This window comes from Erinaceus europaeus, chromosome 4 (assembly GCF_950295315.1).
Source record: "Erinaceus europaeus chromosome 4, mEriEur2.1, whole genome shotgun sequence".
Taxonomy (NCBI): Eukaryota; Metazoa; Chordata; class Mammalia; order Eulipotyphla; family Erinaceidae; genus Erinaceus; species Erinaceus europaeus.
Genome location: NC_080165.1, coordinates 54,916,874 through 54,943,743, shown reverse-complemented (window position 1 = coordinate 54,943,743; position 26,870 = coordinate 54,916,874). Strand labels below are relative to the sequence as shown.

Sequence of the window (26,870 nt, the reverse complement as noted above, 5' to 3'; positions counted from 1 at the left end):
TATTTGTACACAGATCTTTTTGGATGGATGTGTTGGGTTCCTTAGGATATATCCCCAGGAGAGGAATTGCAGGGTCATAGGGTAGGTCCATTTCTAGCCTTCTGAGAGTTCTCCAGACTGTTCTCCACAGAGGTTGGACCAATTGACATTCCCACCAGCAGTGTAGGAGGGTTCCTTTGACCAGGTGGGGTCTTTTTTTTTTTAACCAGAGCACTGCTCAGCTCTGGCTTATGGTGGTGCGGGGGATTGAACCTGGGACTTTGGAGCCTCAGGCATGAGAGTCTGTTTGCATAACCATTATGCTATCTACCCCTGCCACCTCTTTTTTTTAAACCAGAGCACTGCTCAGCTCTGGCTTATGGGGGGGGTAGGGACTGAACCTGGGACTCTGGAGCCTCAGGCATGAGTCTCTTTGCATAACCATTATGCTATCTACTGCCTTTTATATTGATGTGTACAAGTTGCCTAACTACATACATGACTAATGAGCATTTGGGTAGAAATGGGAGCTTTTTTGATTGTTATTATGGGTTTTTTTTAAATGGTTCACAATAAATACAGTTGTTGATACATATGTAAATTTTCTCAACTTCCTGAAAAGCACTCTCACCCCTAGCCTAGGTCCTCCTCTATCAAGCACCAGGACCTTTGCTTTATTGCAATACATCAAAGTATTTATTTATTTGTTGGATAGAGACAGAAATTGAGACAGGAGAGGGAGGGAGAGTGGAGAGACACCTGCAGCGCTGAAACTTCCTTCCTACAGGAGGGGCACATCAACCTCATTATTGGTTCCTGTGGAAGCATCACCAATAATGTGAAAGTGGGTTGCGCTTTAAAGAGGCTGTAAGATTCTAACAGGAGAACAAGGAAAGGTTTCAGAGTTAATAGCCCAAATACAGGCAAAATATGTTTCCATGATGACAAGTGTCCCTATGTGACTGGGATATAAAGTAGACCCAGTAAAAAAAGAATTTAGGAGGAGTTGGGGAAGAGAAGGTAAGCCTGGGAACAGGAGGGGCCTTGAACATTATACTCCAAAAGATAATGCTCATCATCCTTCACACTATGAAGAAAAAATTTTTTTAAGATTTATGTACTTTGTTTCTACTTAAGGTTTTTTTTTATGTTTCAAAGATGTATTTATTTATTTTTGAGGGAGAGAGAGAAAACTAAAGCATCACTCTGGCACATGGGAAGCTGGGGTTTGAACTCAGGACCTCATGCTTGAGAAACCGACACTTCATTCCCTGTGTCACCTCCTGGATTCCAAAAGTTTTGTTGTTGTCATTGTTTTATTTATTTATTATTGAGGGGGAGAGAAAGAAAAAAAACAAGTGTCAGGAGTCCAGTGCCTGGTCCACTGTGTCACATTACAGAGGCAGAGAGGGAAAGGAAGTGAGTGAATGAGACCACAGCATCAAAGCTTTCTTCACTGTGTTGAGGGCCAGGGTTAAACCTAGGTCACACACATGGCAAAGCAGAACACTATCCAAGTGAGCTATTTTGCTGACCCTCTCTACTAAAAGTTTTAAAAAAGTAAAGTGATGGGGCTGGCGGTAGCACAGTGGGTCAAGTGCACATAGCAAGGATCGGAGCAAGGATACCGGTTCGAACCCCTGACCCCTACCTGCTGGGGGATGGCTTCACAAGCGGTGAAGCAGGTCTGCAGGTCTGTCTATCTTTCTCTCCCTCTCTCTGTCTTCCCTTCCTCTCTCAATTTCTTTTTTTTTAAAGTCATTATTCTTTTTTTTAATTTTTAAAAAATATTTATTTTATTTATTCCCTTTTGTTGCCCTTGTTGTTTTATTGTTGTAGTTATTATTGTTGTTGTCATCGTTGTTGGATAGGACAGAGAGAAACGGAGAGAGGAGGGGAAGACAGAGAGGGGGGAGAGAAAGATAGATACCTGCAGACCTGAGGGGAAGACAGAGAGGGGGAGAGAAAGAGACCTGCAGACCTGCTTCACCACCTGTGAAGCGACTCCCCTGCAGATGGGGAGCCGGGGTTTGAACCGGGATCATTATGCTGGTCCTTGTGCTTTGCGCCACCTGCACTCCCCCTCTCTCAATTTCTTTCTGTCCTATCCAACAACAATAATAACAACAATGACAAGGGCAGCAAGAGGGGGAAAATAGCCTCCAGTAGCAGTGGATTCATAGTGCAAGCACTGAGCCCCAGCAATAACCCTGGAGGTAAAAAAAAAAAAGTATGAGGGGAGCTGGGTGGTAGTGCAGTGGGCTAAGCGCATGTGGTGCAAAGCACAAGGACCGGTGTAAGGATCCCGGTTCGAGCCCCCAGCTCCCCAACTGCAAGGGAGTTGCTTCACAGGCGGTGAAGCATGTCTGCAGGTGTCTATCTTTCTCTCCCCCTCTCTGTCTTCCCCTCCTCTCTCCATTTCTCTCTGTCCTATCTAACAACAACAATAATAATCTAACAATAACAATAATAACTACAACAACAATGAAAAACAATAAGGGCAACAAAAAGGGGAAATAAATAAATAAATATAAAAAATTTCCAAAAAAAGGAAAGTGATGTAGGGGCCTGGTGGTGGTGCACCTGAGTAAGTGCACATGTTGCAGTGTGCAAGGACCCATGTTCAAGCCCCTGGTCTCATCCTGCAGGGGGACACATCACAAGTGAAGCAGAGCGGCAGGTGACTCTATCTCTTTTTCTCTCTACCTACCCCTCCTCTCTCGGTTTCTCTGTGTCTATCCAATAATTAATAAATAAAAATATACTTTAAAAAAGTGAAGTGATGGGCTGTAGAAATAATCCACTTGATTAGTGTGCTGCTTTGCCAAGTTCACGACACCTGTTCAAGCCTGGTCCCATAGCACTGAAGGGAACTTCAGAGCTATGGTCTTTTTCACTTTCTGCCTCTATGATAAATAGATAAACAAACCCTTAAAGAAAAGTGAAATGCTGTGCTTATATTTCTTTTATTTTATTTGACTAGAACCCTGCTTAGTTCTGGTTTATGGTAGTACGGGGGACTAAACCTGGGATGATTTCAAGGCCTCAGGCATGTCTTTTGTGCATAACCATTATGCCATCTCCCCTTGCCCTCAAATCAGTTTTAGAATTAGTTTTAGAATGAATTAGAGGACAGGGAGACAGTGAAGAAACACTTCACCAGACTTTCCTATCTACAATTCCAGATGTCAAAGGTTCAGCTCTTAGCACCATCATATGCCAGAGCTGAGCAGTGTTCTGGTATTATTCTTTCTCTTTCATTAAAATACATAAATAAATTTTTAACAGAATAAAGGACTGGCAATATAGTTCAGTTGGGTAGTGAACTTGCTTTATAGGCTAACCCCTACTGTACAGAATGAAACTTCAGAGCAGTGATATTTTCTCTTTGTCTATCTCTGTACCTGTCTTTATTTCTTTATTATCTTTATTGGATAGAGACAGGCAGAAATTGAGAGGAAGGAGAAGGAAGGGAGAGAGGAACGGTGACAGAGAGAGAAGAGGAAGAGAAAGAGAGAGAGAGAGATAGAAAGAGAGAGAGAGACCTGCAGTACTGCTTCACCACTTGTGAAGCTTTTCTCATGCAAATGGGGACTAGGGGCTAGAACCTGGGTCCTTGCACATTGTAATATGTGTGCTCAGCCAGGTGTGCCACCACCACCCCCGTACCTGTCTTTATAACTGAAAAAAAAAAAAAGTGAAGGATATATTCAAAGAAGAAGAGATTAGAGACAGAGCCATTTGGAGGCAACTGCAATGATCTAGGTTAAAACTGATGACAGCCAAAATCAGTAGTAAAAAGAGGGAGAAAGGACTAAGAGAGTAGAGGACCTAGTGGAGATTATATTGTTATGTGGAAATGTTATGCTTGTGCAAACTATTGTATTTCACTATCAACTATAACCATTAATCCTACAATAAAGAAATTAAAAAAAAGAAAGGACTAAGAGAAACATTTTAGAATAGAATCAATAGGCTTCAGTGAATGAAAATGAGGGGTCAGGGAGAAACACCAATCCCAAGATTGAGAGCTTGAGAAACTGTATTGTCAGCAATGCCATTAGCCAGAAAAGGGAATGCAGGAAGAAGGGCAGGTTCACAGGCATCAGTCTCCATGCTCTGAATTTGAGTTGCCTGTGAGACTCACAAAGGTGGTATCTAATTCCACATATGGAGCTCAAAACTAGAAACACAAATTTTAAAGCCATCAGAGAATAGCTCAGATTTGAAGTATGTTTACTATAATTAAAGATATTACTAAGTATACAACCATGTACTGTATATTACTTTGCTTATATATGTATCATCACTGGGTTTATGAGTGTCTGTGCAGACAATATAAAATAAGGATAAAATGAGCTACCACATAGAATTGTGAAGATTAAATGCATTTGGGGGGGTGGATAGTGTCACACCTAATTAAGTGCATGTGTTACTATGAACAAGGGCCCAGGTTCAAGTCCCACCCCCACCGCGGCGTCCCCACCTGTAGGAGGGAAGGCTTCACAAGTGGTGAAACAGTACTGCAGGTATCTGTCTCTCTCTCCCTCTCTCTCCCCTTTTCCTCTCAATTTCTATGTCCTATCAAATAAAATAGTTTTAAAATATTTTTCAAAATAAATTAATAAAGTAAATAAATGCATTTAGCCAGTAAATTCTACACACACCCATAAAGTAGTAATAAAAATTATTGATGACTGGGGAGATAGCACAATGGTTATGTAAGACTTTTATGCCTGAGGCACCAAATGACTCAGGTTCAAGCCCCAGTACCACCATAACCCAAAGCTTAACAGTGCTCTGGAAAATAAAATAACAACAAACAAACAAACAAAACTAACTGAGCAGATTGGCCTGAGGGCACTCACCAGACACAGATGCTATGGGGATGTCTCTCCCTCTATCTGAATGGAAAACCTGACCCCATGTGAGGCACAGGTTCAAAAAAAAAAAAAAAAAAACAAGCAAAGGATCTGGGGAGGAAAAGATCCATTTTTGGGTGGAGGGTAGATAGCATAATGGTTATTCAAAGAGATTTTCGTGCCTGAAACTCCAAAGTCCCGGGTTCAATCCTTGGCACCACCATAAGCCAGAGCTGAGCAGTGCTCTGGAGAAAAGAAAAAAAAAAAAAAGAAGAAAAGATCTATTTTTTATACTATTCTCCCTATGTACTTGTATCCCCAAACTTATTACTACTCTGTGTGTGTGTGTGTGTGTGTGTGGTGTGTAGATTATTCCTTCACCTGTAGCACACATATAAGATCCACTCACCTGAGCAGCTTCTCTCCCCACTTACTGCGACATCTGTTGAGAATTCCTGTGGGAGCAGGGTGAGGCAGTGAGTGAGTGTCTGGATGTGTCTAAGCTGAGGTATTTGAGTCAAAGGTTCAGGTGTTGAGCAGGCTGGCCTGAGGGCATTCACTCAGATACAGGACACAGAGGCAGCCAATGCCTAACCACAAGTGTGAGCTGGAGTTAGGGCAGGGGAGAGGCACTCACAGAAAAATATACAGAGCAAGTGCAAACTCATAAAGAACCTAATTCATATATATAAACGTTAGACACAACCCACTAAGATACGCATAGTGAAAGCATGTAGACGCTTGGGGTGATGTCCCCAACACACCCTAAAACCAGAGACAACTGACTCTGCAAATCAAACATAGGCAGTTATGCAATTACATAACTCTCCTCTATAAACAGGACCACTCTGGAGTCGGGTGGTAGCACAGTGGGTTAAGCGCACCTGGCACAAAGTGCAAGGACCAGTTTAAGGAAGGATCCTGGTTCGAGCCCCCCAGCACCTGCAGGGGAGTCGCTTCACAGGTGGTGAAGCAGGTCTGCAGGTGTCTGTCTTTCTCTCCCCCTTTGTCTTCCCCTCCTCTCTCCATTTCTTTCTGTCCTATCCAACAAGAGCATCAGTAACAACAACAATAATAACTACTACAACAGGGAGTCAGGTGGAAGTGCAGCGGGTTAAGCGTATGTGGGGCCAAGCTCAAGGACCGGTGTAAGGATCCCAGTTTGTGGGGCCAAGCGCAAGGACCGGTGTAAGGATCCCGGTTCGAGCCCCCGGCTCCCCACCTGCAGGAAGGGGAGTCGCTTGGGTGTCTAACTTTCTCTCCCCGTCTTCTCCTCTTTCCATTTCTTTCTGTCCTATCCAACAACAACGACATCAATAACAACAACAAAAATAACTACAATGATTAAAAAACAACAAGGGGCAACAAAAGGAAATAAATAATTAGGGAGTACAGATAGGGGCATGAATGATGTACTTGCAGTTCACTACAATTTTGGTATCAAGAGCTGGAATATCTTAATTCCAAACTAAAGATCATGTATAGAGTTGTATGTCACTCCAGCATACATGTACAATTCCTAAATTTAATTTAAAGCATTTTAACATAGGACAAGGAAGTAGGGTTGCCATATTAGCAAGTAAATAGTTCCATGCTATATTTGCAATATTAAGGGTATAATTATACTAAAAAGAAGTAATTATTTATCTTAAATTCTAATGTATCTGGGTGGTTGACATATTATCTGGCAACCCTGCAAGGAAAAGTGTTCATTAGGGAGTCGGGAGGTAGCACAGCAGGTTAAGTGCACGTGGAGCAAAGCGCAAGGACCAGTGTAAGGATCCTGGTTCGAGCAGGGGGCTCCCCACTACATGCAGGGGAGTCGCTTCACAGGCGGTGAAGCAGGTCTGCAGGTGTCTGTCTTTCTCTTCCCCTCTCTGTCTTGCCCTCCTCTCTCCATTTCTCTCTGTCCTATCTAACAACGACGGCATCAATAACTACAACAACAATAAAAAAAACAATAAGGGCAACAAAAGGGAAAATAAATAAATAATAATAAGTTAAAAAGTAACAGAAACATGAACTGGGGGCCAGGAAGTGGTGCATCTAGTGAGCTCAAGGACCTAGGTTTAAATCCCTAGTCCTTACCCACAAGAGGGAAGCCTCACAAGTGGTGAAGTAGTGCAGTGCTGCAGCTGTCTTTCTCTGTCCCTCTCTAGCTCTGTCTCCCCTCTCTATGTCTTTCTGTCCTATCAAATAAAAATAAATATTTTTTTAAAAGCTGAATTGCAGTGATAGAGACATATGGAAGCAGGTGAAGTGGTTAAAGAGAGTCTGGGACACTTCTCTGGGAACAGTAGCTTTTCAGACAGGCTTTTGTAATGTAGGATGAGACACAGGGCATACTCACCAAAGAGACTGAGCCCCTCCTTTAGTCCACTGGCCACTTTGTATACTGATGGATGAGACTCACTTTTAAATATCTGCAGAACACTATTGGAGAAATATGGGATTTTGGAAGTAATTTGAATTTTTATTATTTTCATTTCACAGGACAGAGAAAAATTGAGAGGAGGAAGGCAACAGAAAGGCAGGGAAAGAAAGATATCTGTGGTAATGCTTCACCATTTTGTGAAGCTTTCCTCCTGCAGTTGGGGACAAAGGACTTGAAACTGGGTCCTTGCGCATGGTAACATGTGCTTAATTGGGTGCAACACTGCTCAGCCCCAGTAACTTGAATTTTTAAAGGAAATTGGGATGGATGTTGGAATCATCTTCCCAAAATCAAATCTAGGTGTAAAGTTTATCACACATTTCTCACTGCCTCAGTTTCTCCCTTTAAATACGAAAGGTAAAGTCTTTGGGATTTCCTCCTTCATTCTCTTCAAGGAGAGAGGTTTTAAGATTAAAAAAACTACAGCGTGGCCAAGGCAGTGGCTCCATGGTAGAGTGCTGAACTCACAAAATGTGAGGCCTCTGATTCAATCACCAGCACCACACATACTGGGACAGAGCCTTGTTCTTGCTTGCTCATTCATTCATAAAAATAAATATGGAGGGAGTCGGGAGGTAGCACAGCAGGTTAAGTGCATGTGGCGCGAAGCTCAAGGGCTGATGTAAGGATCCCGGTTCAAGCCCCCGGCTCCCCACCTGCAGGGGAGTCGCTTCACAGGTGGTGAAGCAGGTCTGCAGGTGTCTATCTTTCTCACCTCCTCTCTGTCTTCCCTTCCTCTCTCCATTTCTCTCTGTCCTATCTAACAACAACGACATCAATAACAACAATAACTACAACAACAATGAAAAAACAACAAGGACAATGAAAGGGAAAATAAATATAAAAAAATTTTTTTAATCATAAATATGGAGACTGCAGCCCCACTACAGTTATCAGGCCTTAAAGAACAATCCTTCTCCCTCTCAGAGATAACAGCTTAAATCTAACTCCTTACCTGTATGTGTCTTGATCTATGCTCACCAGATGGGTCCTGATGACAGAAAACAAGCAGAAGGATATGGGAGATATGGGAGCTCTGAGTCTATTTCACAGTTCCAGCATCCCTGTCCTCCCCGGGAATACTATCTCAAGTTCTCTCCCCACAGAGCTCCACATTTCCCTCAAGTATGTCTAAGAGCACTTTACCCTATTGGACACTTATTTATCCCCACCCCCAACTTCCACTCTTACTACCCAGGTCTCTCAGTCCCAGCTTTCTTTGGCTGAGACTAAGATAAATCACCTACAATACAAATTTCTTAAAAGCCAGGATGGGAACGCTGACTTTAGAATCTTCCAGTTCAACACCAATTCGTTTTCGACTCAGGTACTTGAGAAGTCCTCCAAGTGCTCGAACCTGGGAGAGAATTCACGTTGGAGTAAATCTCATTGTTCTTACAGCATCCAACACTGAGGAAAACTTCTATTTTCTGGGACTGGGCTAATACCTCCCAAGACTCAAGCCTACCGCTGGGGAGTTGTGTTTTTCTCCTACTTGCTGTACTCCAACCCTTAACTCCCAATCCCCATCTCACCGTGAGAAGGCAGTCAAAGGGGATGATGGAAGACAGGTAGAGGATTTTCTCAGTAGCAGTCATGGAGTCTGGAATGAAGGAGTAGCTTCCCGAAATGAGACGCTGTTTGCTAATCTCCAGACCTATTTGTGGGGAAGTAATGGAGGAGAAGATCTTATAACCCAGATTTTCACCCCATTTCAAGAATGAGACAATGAAGCAAGAGAACTTATGTGAACTGCCAATCTGACACAGGCAGTGATAGAAAGCTGAAACAAGAACAGAATTCTCACTCCTGCTCTCTTTATTCTAGCTGAGAACACAATCTAAAGAAGATAAATGGCTCATAAGAATTGGGGGGTTTGGGTCAAAATATTATAGTAACAGATAAACTAATAACATGAATGACAACATCTAATTAGGAAAGAACATTCCTTGTCCTTTTTGGAAGGTTACAGAAATGCATTATGGATCATCAGAGTAATTAAATCAGTGTTGTTTCTTTTGTGTTAAGAAACAAATGGTCTTGGGGGCCAGGTAGTGGTTAAGTACACATTACAGTGCACAAGGACTCAGGTCCAAGCCCCTGGCAGAGGGAAATCTTCATGAGTGGTAAAGCAGGGCTGCAGGTGTCTCTCTCTGTCTCTCCCTCCACCTCCTCTCTCAATTTCTGTCTCTATCCAATAATAAATAAATAAAAAGAAACAAATGGTTTTAACTTAAAGCGGAAAATTCAAACAATCAAAGTCATCTCCAAAATGCCAAAGCCTCCTCTTCTCAGGGAGACTTTCAACCTTATTAATACCTAAGTAGGGGCCGGTGGTGGCACACCTGGTTAAGTGCATGTGTTACAGTGCACAAAGACCCAGGTTCGAGTCCCCAGTCCCCACCTGCAGGGGGATAGCTTCATGAGTGGTGACGCAGGGCTGCAGGTGTCTCTCTCCCTCTCTCCCTCTCTCTAGCCCTCTTCACTCTCAATTTCTGGTTGTCTCTATCCAATAAATAAATAAAGACTAAAAAAAAAAAAAAAAAAAGAAATACCTAGAGAGTCGGGCGGTAGCACAGTGGGTTAAGCACACGTGGCACAAAGCGCAAGGACGGATGTAAGGATCCCGGTTCGAGCCCCCAGCTCTCCACCTGCAGGGGAGTCGCTTCACAGGCGGTGAAGCAGGTCTGCAGGTGTCTATCTTTCTCTTCCCCTCTGTCTTCCCCTCCTCTCTCCATTTCTCTCTGTCCTATCCAACAATGGCGACATCAATAACTATAATAACAATTTAAAAAACCTAAATAAAGTTTTCTCTATTAAGCCATATAATTTATGAGATAGGAGGCGAGAGAAAAAAGAGAACCAGACTATCAGTCTGATACAGTGTGCTCCCAGAGATTAAACTCAGGACGTCATACTGTAAGTCCTATTTTATCCACTATGCCACCTCCCAGACCACTACAAGCAGGCTATAAAAAGGGTATAGAGCAAGAGATTATCTGGAGGCTTGTCTTAGGGTTTGGAGAACAGAAAAGGGATGAAATAAGGCTAAGGGGAAACTTCTGATGATGGGAATGGAGTTAGAAGAAAAGATGAGGAAACCAGGATTGTAGACAAAACAAAGAAAGTTGATACCAAAATCCACACTTGGCAAAAACACAATTTCCGGTCTCTTAGTCTCTCTGTGTTCCTGGGAGGCTGTGGGGGAGACAAAGGAAGGACAATAAATCTGTATGCCCCACCTTCCCTCTCAATCAATTTTAACCTCCTGGTTCTGGTCCCGTCCAAGACCCTTTATATCTAGGAATATTGTATATACTTTAGTTCTTCCTCAATTTCCCTCTCAGACCTACCCAGTCCTTACCAAGCTTCCCCAGAAACTGAGTCATAGTCTCATCCTGTTTGGCACTGGTAACAATGGAATGGGGATTGAGTTCATCCAGAACTTGTAAGAAGAATGGAGATCAAATGAGTTAAAGGATCTTTATTCTGAGTAAACAGAAACCCGTAATCCTTCCCTGGGTAGCTCCTACCCCCCATCAAAAACTCTGCTTCCTTCCTCTAAGATTAGGGGGTCTCCACGCATTGGAATCATAGACCAGAATTCTAAGAGTTAAGACTGGTGGGGTGGAGGAAAGGCAGACAAGTGCCCTGAGAACTGTTACCATACCACAATGCTCTGGAAGGCAAACATGACTGATTTGTGCAGGATTACATCTCTAGTGTCTGATATAAATAGTTCATATAGGAGCCAGGGGGTGATGCACCTGGTAGGGTACACATTTTACCATTCAAAAAGACCTGGGTTCAAGGCCCCTGGTCCCCACCTGCAGAGAGGAAGCTTCATGAGCAATGGAGCAGTGCTGCACATACCTCTCCTTTCTGCCTCTTTTTCCCTTTCTTCCTACCTCTCTATTTCTGTCTCTCACCATGTATCAAAAAAAAAGGTCACCCAGAATGATAGGGCTGTGCAGGCACCATGGCCCAACAATTATCCTGGTAACAAAACAAAACCAAAACAAACAAAATCCTTAACATATGCTTATTGAATAATAAAATAAATTCCTAAGAACAACAGAAGGAATCAGAATCGATTGAGTCAATGGCAGGGAAGATAGCTCAACAGGTACATTCTCATACTGAGGACCCTAGTTTGAGTCCTAGCATGTCATGTACCAGGGTGGTAGGTACTCTGGCTCCCTACTCCAACCCCATCCCCAATATGAGAAACATCTATCTAATATAAAATAAATCCCAGACTCTCATGCCTGAGGCTCCAAAGTCCCAGGCTCAATCCCCCACACCACCATAAGCCAGAGCTGAATAGTGCTCTGGTTAAAAAATAAAAATAAATAAATAAATCCAAAAACAAACTCATTGAGTCAGGTAAGGGCAAATGAGTGAAACACAATTCCAGCCCCAGAGTACAGGATATCGCGGCAGTCCCCACCTCTCTGGAGATGCTTGAGGCTCTCCAGGTCTGGGGCATCCGGCATAAAGTGGATGGTGGAATCACTGGTGTCGTAATAGGCCATGCCCAGGAATCCTGAGTTCCACAGCACACATAGATGGATCTGTCGCATGAGGAAGGAAACATGTTTGTGGGATTCTTCAGCGCAGGGCTGTGCCATGCCTTACTTAATTTCAACTATTTTATCAAACTGCTGATAGACATGTCACCATATCCTCACAGACTCTTAGCAAAAGCAACTTGCTCAACACTCCCTAGTCCCCTTTTGCTCTTTAAAACAAAACAAAATAAAACTAACAAACACACTTATTAATGAGAAAGAGAACCAGAGCACCACTTTGGCACATGCAACACTGCAGATGGCACTCTGGAACTCATGTTTGACAGTCCAACACCTTATCCACTAGTTATTATTTAATTTATTATCATTTAATTAATTTATATTTATTTTATTTTTTAAAAAGATTTTATGTATTTACTAATGAGAAAGATAGGAGAAAAAGAACCAGACATCATTCTGGTACATGTGTTGCCAGGGATTGAACTCAGGACCTCATGCTTGAGAGTCCAGTGCCTTAGCCGCAGCACCACCTCCCGGACCATTAATTTTTTTTTTACTTTTCCCCCTTTTGTTGCCCTTGTTGAATTACTATTGCTGTTATTGATGTCGTTGTTGGAGAGAGGAGGGGAAGACACAGACGGGGAGAGAAAGATAGACACCTGCAGACCTGCTTCACTGCCTGTAAAGCGACCCCGTGCAGGTTGAAAGCCAGGAGCTCGAACCGGGATCCTTATACCGGTGCGCTTGGCGCCACGTGCGCTTACCCTGCTGCGCTACCGCCCGACCCCCTTACTTAGTTCTGGATAGAAGGTGAAACACAGAGATAGAGAGGGACAGGGACAGAGACAGAAACACCTGCAGTGCTGCTCCACTGCTCATGAAGCGCCCCTGCGGGTGAGGAAGGTCCTCCCCTGGTAATGTGCGAGATGCGATCACCAGGATCACCAGGCCTGTCCCTCCGCTTGAGTCCTAACAGCCGGGTGCTGAGGCCCTGGCTTTCCCCCTCCAGCGCCCCAGAGACCTCCGCAGGCTCCTCCTCGAGGTCGTCCTCCTCTACCACCCCGGGGCCTGGCACTGCAGCCGGGTCAGGGAAACTGAATGCAGCGGCCCGGGGCGCGGGTGTCTGCGGCGTCGCTCCGGAAGCCATGGCTCCGCGGCTCTGCGGGTGGAGAAAACCAAAGCCCCGGTGAGACCGACCACTCGTGGAAGCTGGGCGCCGGCAGCGCGAAAACGCTCGCCTGAGAATTTGCAAGAGGACTGAGACTGCGTTTGGGAGACATTCTGAGGGGCGACTTCTTTCATGGACTGACAGACTGTGGAAATCCCCACTCGTCCCGCTGGATTTCGAATGGGGACTCTTCCTGTGGGGGAGCTGCGCACGTCTCTCTCCCCACGGTCACAGCCCCAAACTCCCCACTTCGCCACACAGGAAGTCAACAACTCGCGGCCTTTTCCCGCCTTTTCAGTCACCTGGTTCGCTACGGGCTCGATCTTGCGCCCGGTACAAACCGCCACAATCAAAACTGGAGAGGGGCACTGTGGGGAGTGCCGGCGCGGAGGCGGGGGCGGGGGGCGTCCTGGCTTAAGGACGCACACGCACCGCCCTCTCAGTTGCTATTGGCCGTAGTGCCCCTCCTTCTGTCTGAAGACCCAGTAAAGTGAAAGGGAGGAGGGCAGTCCTTGAGAAGACCGACTGAACGCTGATTGGTCTGTTTACGTAAGCTCTGCCGTTCGAATCTCCCTCCCTTTGTCGTTGCTTAGCACCCGGGTCTCTGATTCACATAATTTCCGGACTTTGATTGACAAGGGGCGGAGTAAGGTAGAGCCCGCGTGAAGGTGGGCTTTGCAGTTCGACAGCGTCCTGGCCCCGGAACCCGTCCTGGGGCTCCCGAGAAGGGGCCAGAGGAATCGGAAGAGGAAGTAGACTTTAAAGGGCCAGAGGCGCGCTTTATTTTACCTATTTTTGTTTTTGTGGCGATTGGAGATAAGCAACGTTAATTCAATCTGTGTCAACAATTATAAGTTAATATTTGTACCCTCTGAGTTAATATTTATAAAGAGCTTAGAACAGTGCGGGACAAATACAGTAAGAGCAACATGAGTGTCTTAAGCAAATAAGCAGAAATAGGAAATGAGACTCTTATCTTAGCCCTCCTTTGCCTGTTTCCAGGATGTCCATAAGGGCTCTACAGAGTTTAATTTATAATTTCGGGCTCCCAAGAGGAAATGAAAGCATTCGAATTATACCAAATTCGACAAAGTAGAACAGAAAAAAATCCTGATAAGAACAACTGCACCCACTGAGGGCGTGACTATATGCCGCTTGGCTCAAATCCACACTTAACAACTAAGGAAATTGATTAATTGAGCAACTATGTAGTGTCTATTTGTGTCTGGTGGAGAACTCAAAAGCAGTGGACATAATTTTGCCTATGCTCCATGAAGTTTTATTTCTGTGTGTGTGTAAGGGGAGGAAAAGTCAGGGGATTGTGACAGGGACAAATAAATAAGTATAAAATAAATACACCCCCACCTGCACACACATAGAGATCCACTAAAATGCAATATCTTTCCCCTGTGGGGGGGAAACACCACCCAAGAGGCTAGGAAAGATGTTGGAGTACCTGACACAGTTCACCAATGATTGGAAAGTTCCCTGTAGCAAAAAAAGGTTGGAGAGTGAATTAAAGGCTAGGTTAATGGTTACTACTGGCAAATTATTGAGCAATGCAGTTATAGAAACCTGGAGGAGGCTCTCAGGAGTGTCAGGGAGGGACACACCTTCCATTCTGAGGTGAGAAGAGATTAGGGACTGGTTTGCCAAGCTGAGAAAGGGGAGGGAGTGGAAACAGAAGCTCAGAAATGGCAGATACTGAGATAAAAGAAAAGTAATCAAAATGAGATAAGACAGAAGAAAAACTTCTTTGATGTAAGATTGGGGATGTAGCCCCATCTTTAAATCCATGGGGGCACTCCTGAATGATACCAGGAGAGGGCAGCATCACCTGTCATCCAGGAAATCAACAAAAAATACTTTGTGGGTAGTCATTCCAGCCAGCCAAAGTCAATATTGATGATCAAGGCAGCTGCAGCTATAAAGCTGGAGAGAGAGGGAGAGTGCCAGCAGGGGAGAAGCTGTCAAACCTGTTAGAGCTCACTGTAGGCCCCGTTTGCCTGAGGCTTCTCCCAGAGGGAAGATCTTTATGGGGCAAAATATTAGCCAGCAGAAGCATAAGAGGGCCCTAGGAAGTAGGGTGCTTTGGCCTCACAAAGAAGGGTTTCTGTGCAAATTCTGAGGTTCACCCATGGGGAATATCCACACACACATACTCTGGACTAATTCTATGTCCTTCTAGGATGTTATAATGTATTTATTCATTTGCCTCCAGGGTTCCTGCTGGGGCTCAGTGCTGGCACTATGAATCCACTGCTCCTATAGACACCTACAAAGCTGCTTCACTGCTTGTGAAGCGTCCCCACTACAGGTGGGGAGCTGGGGCTCGAACCTGGATCCTTGCTCAGGTCCTTGTGTATAGTACTATGTGCACTTAAAAAGGTGCACCACTGCCCAGCCCCTAGGATGTTATAGTTCAAGGGAGTAAGCACCAAGTATATTTCCTCTCTTGGTAATATGTGTACTCTACTGGGTGAGCCACCACCCAGCCAAGCACCCTATATCCCCTCTTGGGAGGAGAGAGATGGGCCTTCCCCCAGGAAGGAGAGAACCCACAGAAGAGGAAGTTTAAGAGGAAACCACTAACTGCTGCTTTCCAGTGTTAGCTCATCCCACCTCATTTCTCCCCCCAAGTTTCTCCCTTTCTTTAAGTCTCAAGCCCCATTTTGCTCTTGTGTCCTTACACTCAGTAATTTTTTTCTGAATCTGTAGGTCTTTTGTTGGAGGGTGGAAGAAAGAGGAATAGCCGGACGAGAGAGATTCAAGATATGGAAGCTGGACTATGTATGTCCAGATAGAGGGTATATTCTTGGGCTGTCTTTCAGCAGATCATAAAGAGCTTGATAGGAACCCCCAAATCAAGGGGGGGTGGCTCACTAAGTTGACTGCAAGCCATGCCCAGGTTGGAACTCCAGCACCACATGGGGGTTGATATGTACTGTGGCAACAAAGAAAGCTTGGGTGCTGCCTCTTCCTCTCTGTCTTTCTATCTGAATGGAAAAAGTGACCCCCAGTGCAAGGAGGGTGGGGTAAAAGAAAGAGGGAGAGAAAAAAGAGGAAAGGTTCTGGGAGGAAAAAAGAGCTTTTATACTGTTCTCCCTATTTATTTGTGTCCCCAAAGTCTCCGCTCATATTATTATGTCAGATTTCAGCATACCCTACCCCCCAAGTGACAGAACTAGCTACTACCAGTGCAGTTCTGTCTTGGGGCCACAATAAGCCCATTTCCCACCCCATCAATAAGTGAGAAATGGACAAGGGGTCCCACCCAGATGGGGAGTAGATGTGGAAGTATTAAAACGAAGGGGGCTGGGGATCAGAGCTGACCACCCTAGTGTGGTGGTCCCTGGGCTCAACTTCCTTTTTCCCTAGCACAAGGCTCTGCTGTCTACCTTTCTATGCCCGGGGTGGCCTAGTCTTTCACCCCGCTTCCCTCCCAACCACAGCATCCATTCCAAGTTCTTCTCCTGGACCACAGCTTGAACACCCCAGGTTTGGGTTAGAGCTCATAAGGAACGCGGTGGAAAATGACTATAAATGACTACCTTTCCTTCTAAACTCTCTCCGTGCCCACATGGGCGTGTCCAAACTGCTGGTGTCAAGTTTCCTCAGAGGGTGAAGAGGGAGTGTCTTCAGATTAATGAGACAGGGAAACTGAGGCAGACAGAAAGTCTGATGTTCAAGGAAACTGACGCAGAAACGGGGTTCTCTGGACTTTCTTCCCCAAGACATCCCGTCCCCTATTCTCTGAGAGACCCAAGTGTCTCCCACTCCCTAGGTCGTCCAGTCCCGCCCCTTCTTCTCCCCTCCCCAGGTTCAGGGCTGGGCGGTGCGTGAGTCAGCTGCTCCCTCATCCAGCAGGGGAGGGGTTAGAGCTGGAGGTGCTGAGCTGGAGGGGCGGCGGTGTCTGGAGTGAGCGAGGCTGAACTACGCGGATAGACAGTCCGAGGTCTTTGGGCTACAGAAACTCAGCCTGTGAGGCCCGCCTTGTCCAGGCCCTGGCCCCTCCCAGTTCCCCTAGTTCCCCCAGCGACAGCTGCTTCCTGGACCCATCGCAACCATGGCTGAAGAGCAACCGCAGGTCGAATTGTTTGTGAAGGTAAAAACTTCTCCCTCCTAGGCCTCCCTCCCAATTCCTGGAAGGCGACTCTCACCTTTCACCAGCTCCAGTCTTAACTTTAAATCTCTTCATTCATCCTCCCAGCCCCATGTGCAGTCTCCCTCTCCCTCTCCCTCTCCCTCTCCCTCTCCCTCTCCCTCTCCCTCTCCCTCTCCCTCTCCCTCTCCCTCTCCCTCTCCCTCTCCCTCTCCCTCTCCCTCTCCCTCTCTATCTGTGTGTGTATGTGTGTAGGGAAGACTGAAGGGGAAGCAAATGATGAATGCACAGATAATGAGAATACCACGCTCAACCCGGAAAACGTGTGAAAAGTGTAAACTTTGCAGCAGCTCAAAGGACGGAAAAGTAGAGAAAAGGGAGGGTCCAGGAATGGAGTCAACTCTGGTGGCTCTTGGGGGAACAAGCTGATGGAAGAGACAAGAGACAAGGGACAGTGGCTTTAGGAAGATCAGAGAGGGGCAAACATCAGAACATGAGGCCCTATGACAAGATCAGAGAATTAGGGTGTTGTAGGGGAGACTTGAGGGGGTGGGGAAGAGAGAGAGAGAGGGAGAGTGAGTGGTGGGGAGGGAGGTTTCCCGGAAGAGGGTGTGGTGAGGGAGGCCTGGGAGAAAGAGGGGAAGTACTGGTGAGGTAGGAGAGTGGAGTTCAATAACTGGGCTGGAGAGGTGATGAAGTAGATATACAAATCCCGGGAGAGGAAGGTGGCAAGGAGATGAGAACTCAGCTGGCTGAGAGTAGGAGGGAGAGCAGGCAGGTGGAAGAGGAGAGCTGCATTGGGGTGTTTAGGGTTTATGGGGTGTAGGAGCAGAGGAAAAAAGAACCATCCCAACTCTCTGCCCTCTTTGTGGGTGCCGATGAGAAGTGGCCCTGTGGTGCTTGGTTCACTTCAGCAGGCAGCAGCCCAGTTCTTTCTCCTTTTACCCCTCTTCCCCCTCCTCCCCATTCTGCCTAGTCTCCTCATTTGCACATTCTCCACCTTTCACTTTCCTGCTGCCATTCTACTTCCTCCCTTTTGTTCATCTCGGCTTTGTGTGCTCCTGCCCCTTTCTTCTCTATGCTGGGGCTTCTCGGGCAGCCATTCCCACTCCCTGCGCCCAGCCCAGTGTATGCCTGCCTGCTCGGCCCGCCCCCTTAGGTGTGGTCCCCACTTCACTTTCATGCTCGCCTCAAGGGCTATTTTTACTCCTGGGTGAGGCTGCGCTGTGGATTCTGGCCTTGGGTCCTCTGTGAGAAGGATTCTCCGGATGCTTGTGTTGGGGAACCCTGGCAATGGGCAATGGTTAGAGGAAGAGGGAGGTGGCCTTGATTGCTGGGGCCTCAGCCACGCAGATCCCTGCCTCCACCCCTTGCCAGAAAGGAAGCTGCTAAGGCCTGAAGTCTTCAATGAGATGAATCACCCTCAGTCTAGGGGGAAGTGTCCGTTGGGCGATGAGATCACCACCTGCCAATTAGAGGGCAGCCCCCCTGCAAGCCCTCCACATCTCTAGACTGAGGCTTTAAGCCCTTGGACTCCCCACCAAACTGCCAGAAACAGTGTGGGTAGAGGTGTAGTGAGAGCCAGAGTGCAGCCTTCCAACCCCTGCCCCACCTGCTGGCCATAGTAGATTCCTCTCTAGAGACTGTTTCTGGGGTTCATATGAGAATTAAATGAGCCTTTGTATGTAAAGTGCTTGGAATAGTATATAGCATATAGAAGTCTAGGCATGGTAAGTGCTAGTTTTCCTTCTCTAGAGCCCAGATCCTCCAACTTTTCTAAAAACTCAGGTCCCTTACAAAAACATTGCTTTGGTTTGGGAAATGGTACAGTGGATAAAACTTTCAAGCATGAGGTCCAGGTTCAATCTCCAGCAGTGATGCTCTGGTTCTTTTTCTCTTTCTCCTCCTATCTCTCTCATTAAGAAAACATTGCTAGCTATCTACCCTAAGAGTAACCCAGTCTCTAGGATGGAGGGCCCAACCCTGGTGGGAGATATTAGTGGTGAGACTGAGTATGTGTGGGGACCAGGCAGAAAGCATCTGGGTCTGGTAGTAGGCAAGGCAGAGAGTGGCTTGGGGTAGTGGTGGATGTACCAGAACTAATCTTGGTGTGGGGATTACTTTTCAGGCTGGCAGTGATGGGGCAAAGATTGGGAACTGCCCCTTCTCTCAGAGACTGTTCATGGTGCTCTGGCTCAAGGGAGTCACCTTCAATGTCACCACTGTTGACACCAAAAGGTAGGCCTACGTTGTTCCTCTAAATCTCCCTTGTACACATACATGTACACAGTCACCCTGAATCTTCTATCTTAAAACACCCTCTCCCTCCCACCCATAGACTTATTTTCTCCCAATATTCCTCACATATTCCTCTATCCCCTTTCTTTTTTTTCTTTTATTTAAGAAAGGATTAATGAACAAAACCATAGGGTAGGAGGGGTACAACTCCACACAATTCCCACCACCCAATCTCCATATCCCACCCCCTCCCCTGATAGCTTTCCCATTCTCTATCCCTCTGGGAGCATGGACCCAGGGTCATTGTGGGTTGCAGAAGGTAGAAGGTCTGGCTTCTGTAATTGCTTCCCCGCTGAACATGGGTGTTGACTGGTCGGTCCATACTCCCAGTCTGCCTCTCTCTTTCCCTATTAGGGTGGGTCTCTGGGAAAGCAGAGCTCCAGGACACATTGGTGGGGTCTTCAGTCCAGGGAAGCCTGGCCGGCATCCTGATGACATCTGGAACCTGGTGACTGAAAAGAGAGTTAACATACAAAGCCAAACAAGTTGTTGAGCAATCATGGACCCAAAGCTTGGAATAGTGGAGAGGAAGTGTTAGGGGGATACTCACTGCAAACCCTAGTGTACTTCTGCTTTCAGGTATATATTTTGCAGTAGTTTATGGATACGTGTGCACATAAGCTCTCTCTCACAGAAACTTGTCTATATCTAGGTTTTGGGACTTTGTTAGAAAGTGAACCACCTGGGATGGAATTAGAGTATACTATGAAAGGAAAGGTCTCACCCGAGTAATGAAGCTGAAGGGTTGTCATTCCACACGTGAAGTCTCTGGACACAGTCTGAAGTGAAGCATGTTGAGGTGGCAATCGTTGTGTTGACTTTATCCCCTTTCTTATCTTGATACCTGAACATTTCTCCAGGCGAACTGAGACGGTACAGAAGTTGTGCCCTGGAGGGCAGCTCCCATTCCTGCTGTACAGCAATGAAGTACACACAGATACCAACAAGATTGAGGAATTTCTGGAGGCAGTGCTATGCCCACCCAGGTATAGAGATGCTTGGACTGGAGCAAGCTTGGGCTGCTGGGAGACTCTGGGTAAAAGAAAAGTTGAACAAACAGAAAACTGAGGGCTAGAGACATAGCATACTGTGTTGGGCATGTGCCTTGCTAGGCATATGACCCAGCTTTGAACCTTGGTACCATATATTAGGTGCTATAGCATTGGAGAAGATTCGACTGTTGTGGTTTCTCTCTTCTACCTCTCTCTGAGTAAAGAAAGTAGCCCTGGGTTAAGGGTAGACAGCATAATGGTTATGCAAGAGACTCACATGCCTGAGGCTCCAAAGTCCTAGATTCAGTCCTCTGCACCACCATAAACCAGAGCTGGGCAATTCCTCTGTTAAAAAAAAAAGTCTCGAGAAAGTATCACTTATGTGCAAGGCCTTGGTTCTACATAAAGAAAAAGAACAAAGAAGGAAGAGATTGTGGTGTAGTTGGGGCAGAGTTGCTGAAACTTCTCCCTGGAAGAGATATTTTTTAATATCCATTTTAGTTTATTTATTAACAAGAATGAGAGTGAGAAAACAACCAGAGCATCACTCTGGCACATGTGATGCTGAGGAGAAACTAGGAACCTCATGTTTGTTAATCTAATGCTTTATCCACTATGCCACCTCCTAGGCTCCCCTGGAAGATATCTTATCCTGCTTCTCCCATTAACTTTTAGGTACCCCAAGCTGGCAGCTCTGAACCCTGAATCCAACACAGCTGGACTGGATATATTTGCCAAATTTTCTGCCTACATCAAGAATTCAAACCCAGCACTCAATGATAGTGAGTCTTGTGGGTCAGCACTTGGGTCCTAGGATGAACAGAGATTACTCAGAGGAGATCGGGGGTGGCACCAAATTAAGCATACATAGTATGAAACTTAAGGATCCCGGTTCAAGCCCTCTGTCTCCCCACCAGCACGGGGGTGGGTGGTTGCTTCACAAGCAATAAAGCAGGTCTGCAGGTGTCTCTCTGTCTCCCTCTCTATCTTCCCCTTCCCTCTAAATTTCTCTCTGTCCTATCCAGTAAATATGAAAAATGGTTGCCAGGAGCAGTAGATTCGTAGTACGGGCACTGAGCCACAGCAGTAACCCTGGAGGTAAAAAAAAAAAAAAAAAAAGGTTATTCAGAGACTGGAAGACACTGGGACACCTGGAAGTTCAGTTATCTAGGAGATGGAATAAATGTTGACAGATCTTCACCAACATCTTGTTTTTGTTAATTTTCACTGTTTCTTTGCATTCTCAGGGATCATGACTTTTTTAATGTTTTATTTATTTGTTTGTTTGATAGAGACATACAGAAATTGAGTGGGAAGGTAAAGAGAAAGGGAGGGAAATAGGGACACCTGCAACACTACTTCACTGCTTGCAAAGCTTTCTTCCTGCAGGTGGGGACTAGGGGCTTGAACCTGGTTGCTTGCACATTATAACATATGCACTCAACCAGATGCACCACTGCTCAACCCTTGGGCCATGACTTTTAAGCCTGTCTCATTTGTTTCTTAGTCTCTCCTGCTCCACTTAGGGATATTACTTGGATTGCCTCTTGGTTTATTTTCTGATAGCATAGGCTTGTGCTTGAGAACTGTGGTTCTAGATCCAGACTGCTGAGTACTGTGTGACTTTGAACAATTCATTTAACATCTATGTAAATCTATTAAAATAAAGTTAACAATACCTATTCCATAGGTTGATATGAGGATTAAATGAGTTTTTGGATGTAAAGTGCTTAGAATAACAGTTGAAAACTACATTAGTATTTACTATATTTTTTCTTTCTTTTTTCCTTTCTTTTTTTAATATTTATTTATATTTATTTTTCCCTTTTTGTTGCCCTTGTTGTTTTCTATTGTTGTAGTTATTACTGTTGATGTCGTCGTCGTTAGATAGGACAGAGAGAAATGGAGAAAGGAGGGGAAGATGGGGGGGGAGGATAGACACCTGCAGACCTGCTTCACCCCTTGTGAAGCGACTCTCCTGCAGGTGGGGAGCCAGAGGCTCGACTGGAGGCTCGAACCGGGATCCTTATGCCAGTTCTTGAGATTTGCGCTACATGGCGCTTAACCCGCTACGCTACCACCGACTCCCTCTTTTTTCCTTTCTATTCCTTTCTATTCTTGTATTTAGCTTTTTATTATTATTTTAAATATTTTAATTTATTTGTTACTAAATAGAGACAGAGAGAAATTGAGAGGGGGAGGGATGATAGAGAGAGACACACACCTGCAGCCCTGCTTCACCACTCATGAAGCTTTCCCTGTGCAGGTAGGGACCCAGGTCTTTGCACACTTTAATGTGAGCGCTTAACCAGATGCACCACCACCTGGCCCCTATATTATTTTTTTAAATTTTTTACCAGAGCACTGCTCAGCTTTGGCTTATAGTGGTGCTGGGGGTTGAACCTGGGACTTTAAAGCCTCAGGCATAAGTCTTTTTGCATAACCATTATGCTATCTACCCCCGCCTGCAATTATTATAGTCTGGCTTCACCATTAGGAGTCATAATTCCTTGGCTTCCTACCCCTCACTCTTCATTTTTCTTCAACTATGTCAATGTTATATACATTTTTAAAAGGTTCTACTTATTAATGAGAAGTATAGGAGGAGAAAGAACCAGACATCAGTCTGGTACTTGTGCTACTGGGGATCAAACCCAGAACCTCATGCTTGAGAGTTCAATGCTTTATCCACTGCACCACCTCCCAGACCACTATGTCAGTGTTCTATTGTTCTTACCGATTCCCCTATTTCCACAGATCTGGAGAAGGGACTTCTGAAAGCCTTGAAGATTTTAGATAATTACTTGACATCCCCTCTCCCAGATGAAGTGGATGAGACCAGTGCTGAGGATGAGGGCATCTCTCAGAGAAAGTTTCTGGATGGCAATGAGCTCACTTTAGCTGACTGCAACCTGTTGCCAAAACTTCACATAGTCCAGGTGGGTTGTCATTTGTAGTAGAGGATGAATATTGAGATGGCTTTTAAAAGAGCTCCCTCTGAAGGTGGCTCCTTTCTTAGCTGGTTCCCATAGAATACTGTGAATAGTAGATATTACCATAGTAGATACCAAGTAGATATTACCCTTCTTAAATCACTGCTGGTATAACCATAGCTTGAGAGAATTACATTCCATGAAACAGGCCATGGATGCAAACAGGTGGGGAGTAACACATCCCAGTATTGATTTCAAGAAATGTCCTTCTTATCTATATCACTGCCAAATTGCTTCAGATTAGGCCATAAGCCTCTAAAAATAAAGCTTTTTTAAAAAAAACTTATAGCTTCAGTCTCCTGAAAGGTGAAAACTTCTTATGTTTTTTTGCTTGTTTGTTTTATTTTGGTTTTGTTTGTTTTTTAGATTTATTTGTTTTTATGAGAGAGAGAGATCAGAGCACTGCTTACATCTGGCATATGTTGATGTTGGGGATTGAAGCTGGAGTTCCTGGGCTCTTAGGCATGGATGTTCTCTGTTCTAACACTGGCCATTTCCCTAACTCTAAGTTTTCATGTTTTTTTTTTTTAATATTTATTTATTTTCCCTTTTGTTGCCCTTTTTTTTATTGTTGTAGTTATTATTGCTGTTGTTGTTGTCATCGTTGTTGAATAGGAGAGAGAGAAATGGAGAGAGGAGGGGAAGACGGAGAGGGGGAGAGAAAGATAGACACCTACAGATCTGCTTCACTGCTTGTGAAGCGACTCCACTGCTGGTAGGGAGCCAGGGGCTTGAGCCGGGATTCTTATTCCGGTTCATGTGCTTCACGTCACGTGCGCTTAACCCACTGTGCTACTGCCCGATTCCCAATTTTCATATTTTTGCCACAAATTTTAAGACTATGATTACTTTTTTTTAACAAGTCATTTTTATTTGTGATTAATGGTGGTTTATAAGATTGTAAGATTACAAGTATAGTTTCATACCATGCCCACCACCAAAAAAAAAAAACACCCCAAACTGTGGGTAAGTTTATGAAATGTGGGCCCAGTGACAATCTGCCACACAACTGTATGTTGACTATCTGTGTGTGAGGCACTGAAAGACACACAGATGTATGTATGGTAATTGATTCTTTGTTTCAAAGGATCTGAAATCTACCTGAGATGACAAAAAGTTCACCTGAAAGTTATATAATAATAAATGATCTAAAAATCAAATAGAAAATAGACAAGATCATGGATGTAGCTAAGCAGTAGAATTTTATTTTAACTTTTATTATTTTATTGCCACCAGAGTTATTGCCGGGGCTTGGTGCCTGCATGAGGAATCCACCACTCCTGGCAGCCTGGCAGCCTGGCAGCCAATGCAGCTATGCATCCATGTGCTGTTCCCACCCCATAACCATTACCACCACTTTTTTTCTTTATTTGACAGACAAAGAAACTGAGAGAATAGGGGGAGATAAAGAGGGAGAGAGATGAAGAGACACCTGCAGTACTTGCTTCACTGCTCATGAAGCTTCCCCCCTAAAGGTGGGGAGCAGGGGTTCAAACCTAAGTCCTTGTGTATAATAATGTGTGCACTTAACCAGGTGTGCCACTGCCCAGCTCTCAAGTAATGTTCTTTTATTATTTGTAATTTAATTTAATTTTTAACTATTATTTATTTTATTTAATGGTACAGAGAGAAATTAAGGGGGAATGGGGAAATAGAGAGGAAGAAAAAATAGGGTTATCTGGAAAAGACATCTGCGGCAATGCTTCACCATTCATGAAGCTTCCCCTTTGAAGTGAGGCACTGGAGGCTTGAACCAGGGTCCTTGTGCTTGGTAGTATATGCACTCAAATGGATGTGCCACCACTCAACCCCTAGTTTTTAATTTAAAAAAATTTATTAAAGACAGAGAGAAAAACAAAGCACCACTTTGGCACATGTAATGCCAAGTATTAAACACAGGACTTCATGCAGTAGAGTTCAACATTTTATCTACTGTGCCACCTCCCAGGCCACTGTTTTAGATGTTTAAAAACTATTTATTACACTTAGAGATAGTTTCACATGAGACAAGGAAACAGAGGGAAGCCAGAGCATATAAGTCCAATGCTTTACCAGAGCTGTCTCCTCAGCCCCTACTTTAAATTTAAATTTTTTTTAATATTTATTTTTCCTTTTGTTGCCCTTGTTTTGTTATTCTTGTTATAGTTATTATTGTTGTTATTGATGTCGTCATTGTTAGATAGGACAGAGAGAAATGGAGAGAGGAAGGGAAAACAGAGAGGGGGAGAGAAAGAGAGACTCCTGCAGGCCTGCTTCACCGCTTGTGAAGCGACACCCTGCAGGTGGGGGGGGGGCTCGGGGCCTCCAATCAGGATCCTTACACAGGCTTTTAATTTTTTTAAATAAGAATGAAAGTTTTCACTTTTATGCAGTACTAGGGATGGAACCCAGAGCCTTACATGAACAAAGCAGTCTTTCTACCATCAAGTCACCTCTCCAGCACCCTACAAGGTGAACTTTATGTTTGTGAATTAGATCTCAACAAAATCAAGAAGAAAAAAAGTGTTCCAGGGAATGGAGTTATCTGGAAAGGGCCAGGATTGTAATAAGTAGAAATGAAGGTGAAGACATTACAAGACAATGAAGTGAGAGGGACGTCAGTTGGAGATAATGACTTAGATGCGTGATGAGGATCATAGGAAGAAGGAATATAGTGGAGGTACTTGAATGCCTGGACAAGAAGTTGTCATCATATACCCCTTAGGAGAAAGATCAACTAGACAGCCTGGTTTTCCTGGTGTTAATGTGTTTGTTTCCTCTCCTTACCCCCCCCCCCAGGTGGTATGTAAAAAGTACAGGGGATTCTCCATCCCAGAGGCCTTCCGCGGAGTGCATAGGTACTTGCGCAATGCCTATGCTAGAGAAGAGTTTGCCTCCACCTGTCCAGATGATGAGGAAATTGAGCTGGCCTATGAGCAAGTGGCGAAAGCCCTCAAATAAGCTCTCCCTGGAGCTCCATGCCCCCTCTGTTTTCTCCACAAAGGCCTTTGGGGATTTCCACACACACCAGCTACTCAATGGACACACTTCAGAATGACGGGTGGGCTGAGAATCCTGGAGCACTTCTGCAAGGCTGGTCGCCAGGGATTAGGAGAAAGGATGGGGTTCTGGGTGAGATTTTTATTGTGGGGTGGGAGGGTAGGACAGTGTATTTCAGTAATAAAATATAGAAGGAAAATCTAGTTTTTTTTTTTTTTTTTAATTTACTTGCATAAAAAGTGCTCGAAGTGTGGGGCACTCCGAATGAAGTGACCTTGAGCTCTGGGCAGAAGCCAGGAATTTAAAAAGAGGGTATTTGTAGTGGGGTTGCTTTCACTACCCGTTCAGCAAAGCACTGTCTTGTGCTCCATGTCGCATTTGCAGCCCAGCCGCCTGGGCTGGCCTGATCTGGGTGGGCCTGGGCTGCGCTCGCGGGGTGGGGCCGAGTTCAGAGAAGGGGGGCTTGCAGTGGGGGTAGAGTGGGAGTGGAGTGGGAGAAGCTTAGCAGGGCGGAGTGGGCGTGCTCTCCAA

At 45.0% G+C, this 26,870-nt stretch overlaps 2 protein-coding genes across 4 annotated transcripts in view; one reads left to right on the top strand and one right to left on the bottom strand.

The window, feature by feature from the left end:
• The window catches only part of MSH5 (mutS homolog 5), a 29,499-nt gene extending 15,763 nt beyond the window's left edge, over positions 1-13,736 (bottom strand). Inside the window, exons 1-10 of one of the 3 annotated variants that reach the window (XM_060189469.1) lie at positions 13,278-13,709; positions 12,829-12,966; positions 11,726-11,849; positions 10,640-10,720; positions 10,411-10,473; positions 8,811-8,932; positions 8,523-8,632; positions 8,231-8,266; positions 7,192-7,274; positions 5,251-5,296 (exon numbers count right to left, since the gene is read on the bottom strand). In XM_060189469.1, the coding sequence (XP_060045452.1) occupies positions 5,251-5,296; positions 7,192-7,274; positions 8,231-8,266; positions 8,523-8,632; positions 8,811-8,932; positions 10,411-10,473; positions 10,640-10,720; positions 11,726-11,849; positions 12,829-12,954 (791 nt within the window). In that variant the 5' untranslated portion in view covers positions 12,955-12,966; positions 13,278-13,709. The other 2 variants (XM_060189470.1, XM_007537161.3) reach the window with 2 other exon arrangements.
• A 3,096-nt stretch (positions 13,737-16,832) lies between these two features.
• On the top strand, positions 16,833-26,542 carry CLIC1 (chloride intracellular channel 1). The gene is made up of 6 exons (XM_007537162.3): positions 16,833-17,080; positions 19,206-19,315; positions 20,236-20,361; positions 21,043-21,149; positions 23,125-23,306; positions 26,139-26,542. The coding sequence occupies exons 1-6, from the start codon at positions 17,042-17,044 to the stop codon at positions 26,298-26,300; spliced, it is 726 nt and encodes a 241-aa protein (XP_007537224.1). The 5' UTR covers positions 16,833-17,041; the 3' UTR covers positions 26,301-26,542.
• Positions 26,543-26,870: the final 328 nt, after the last annotated feature.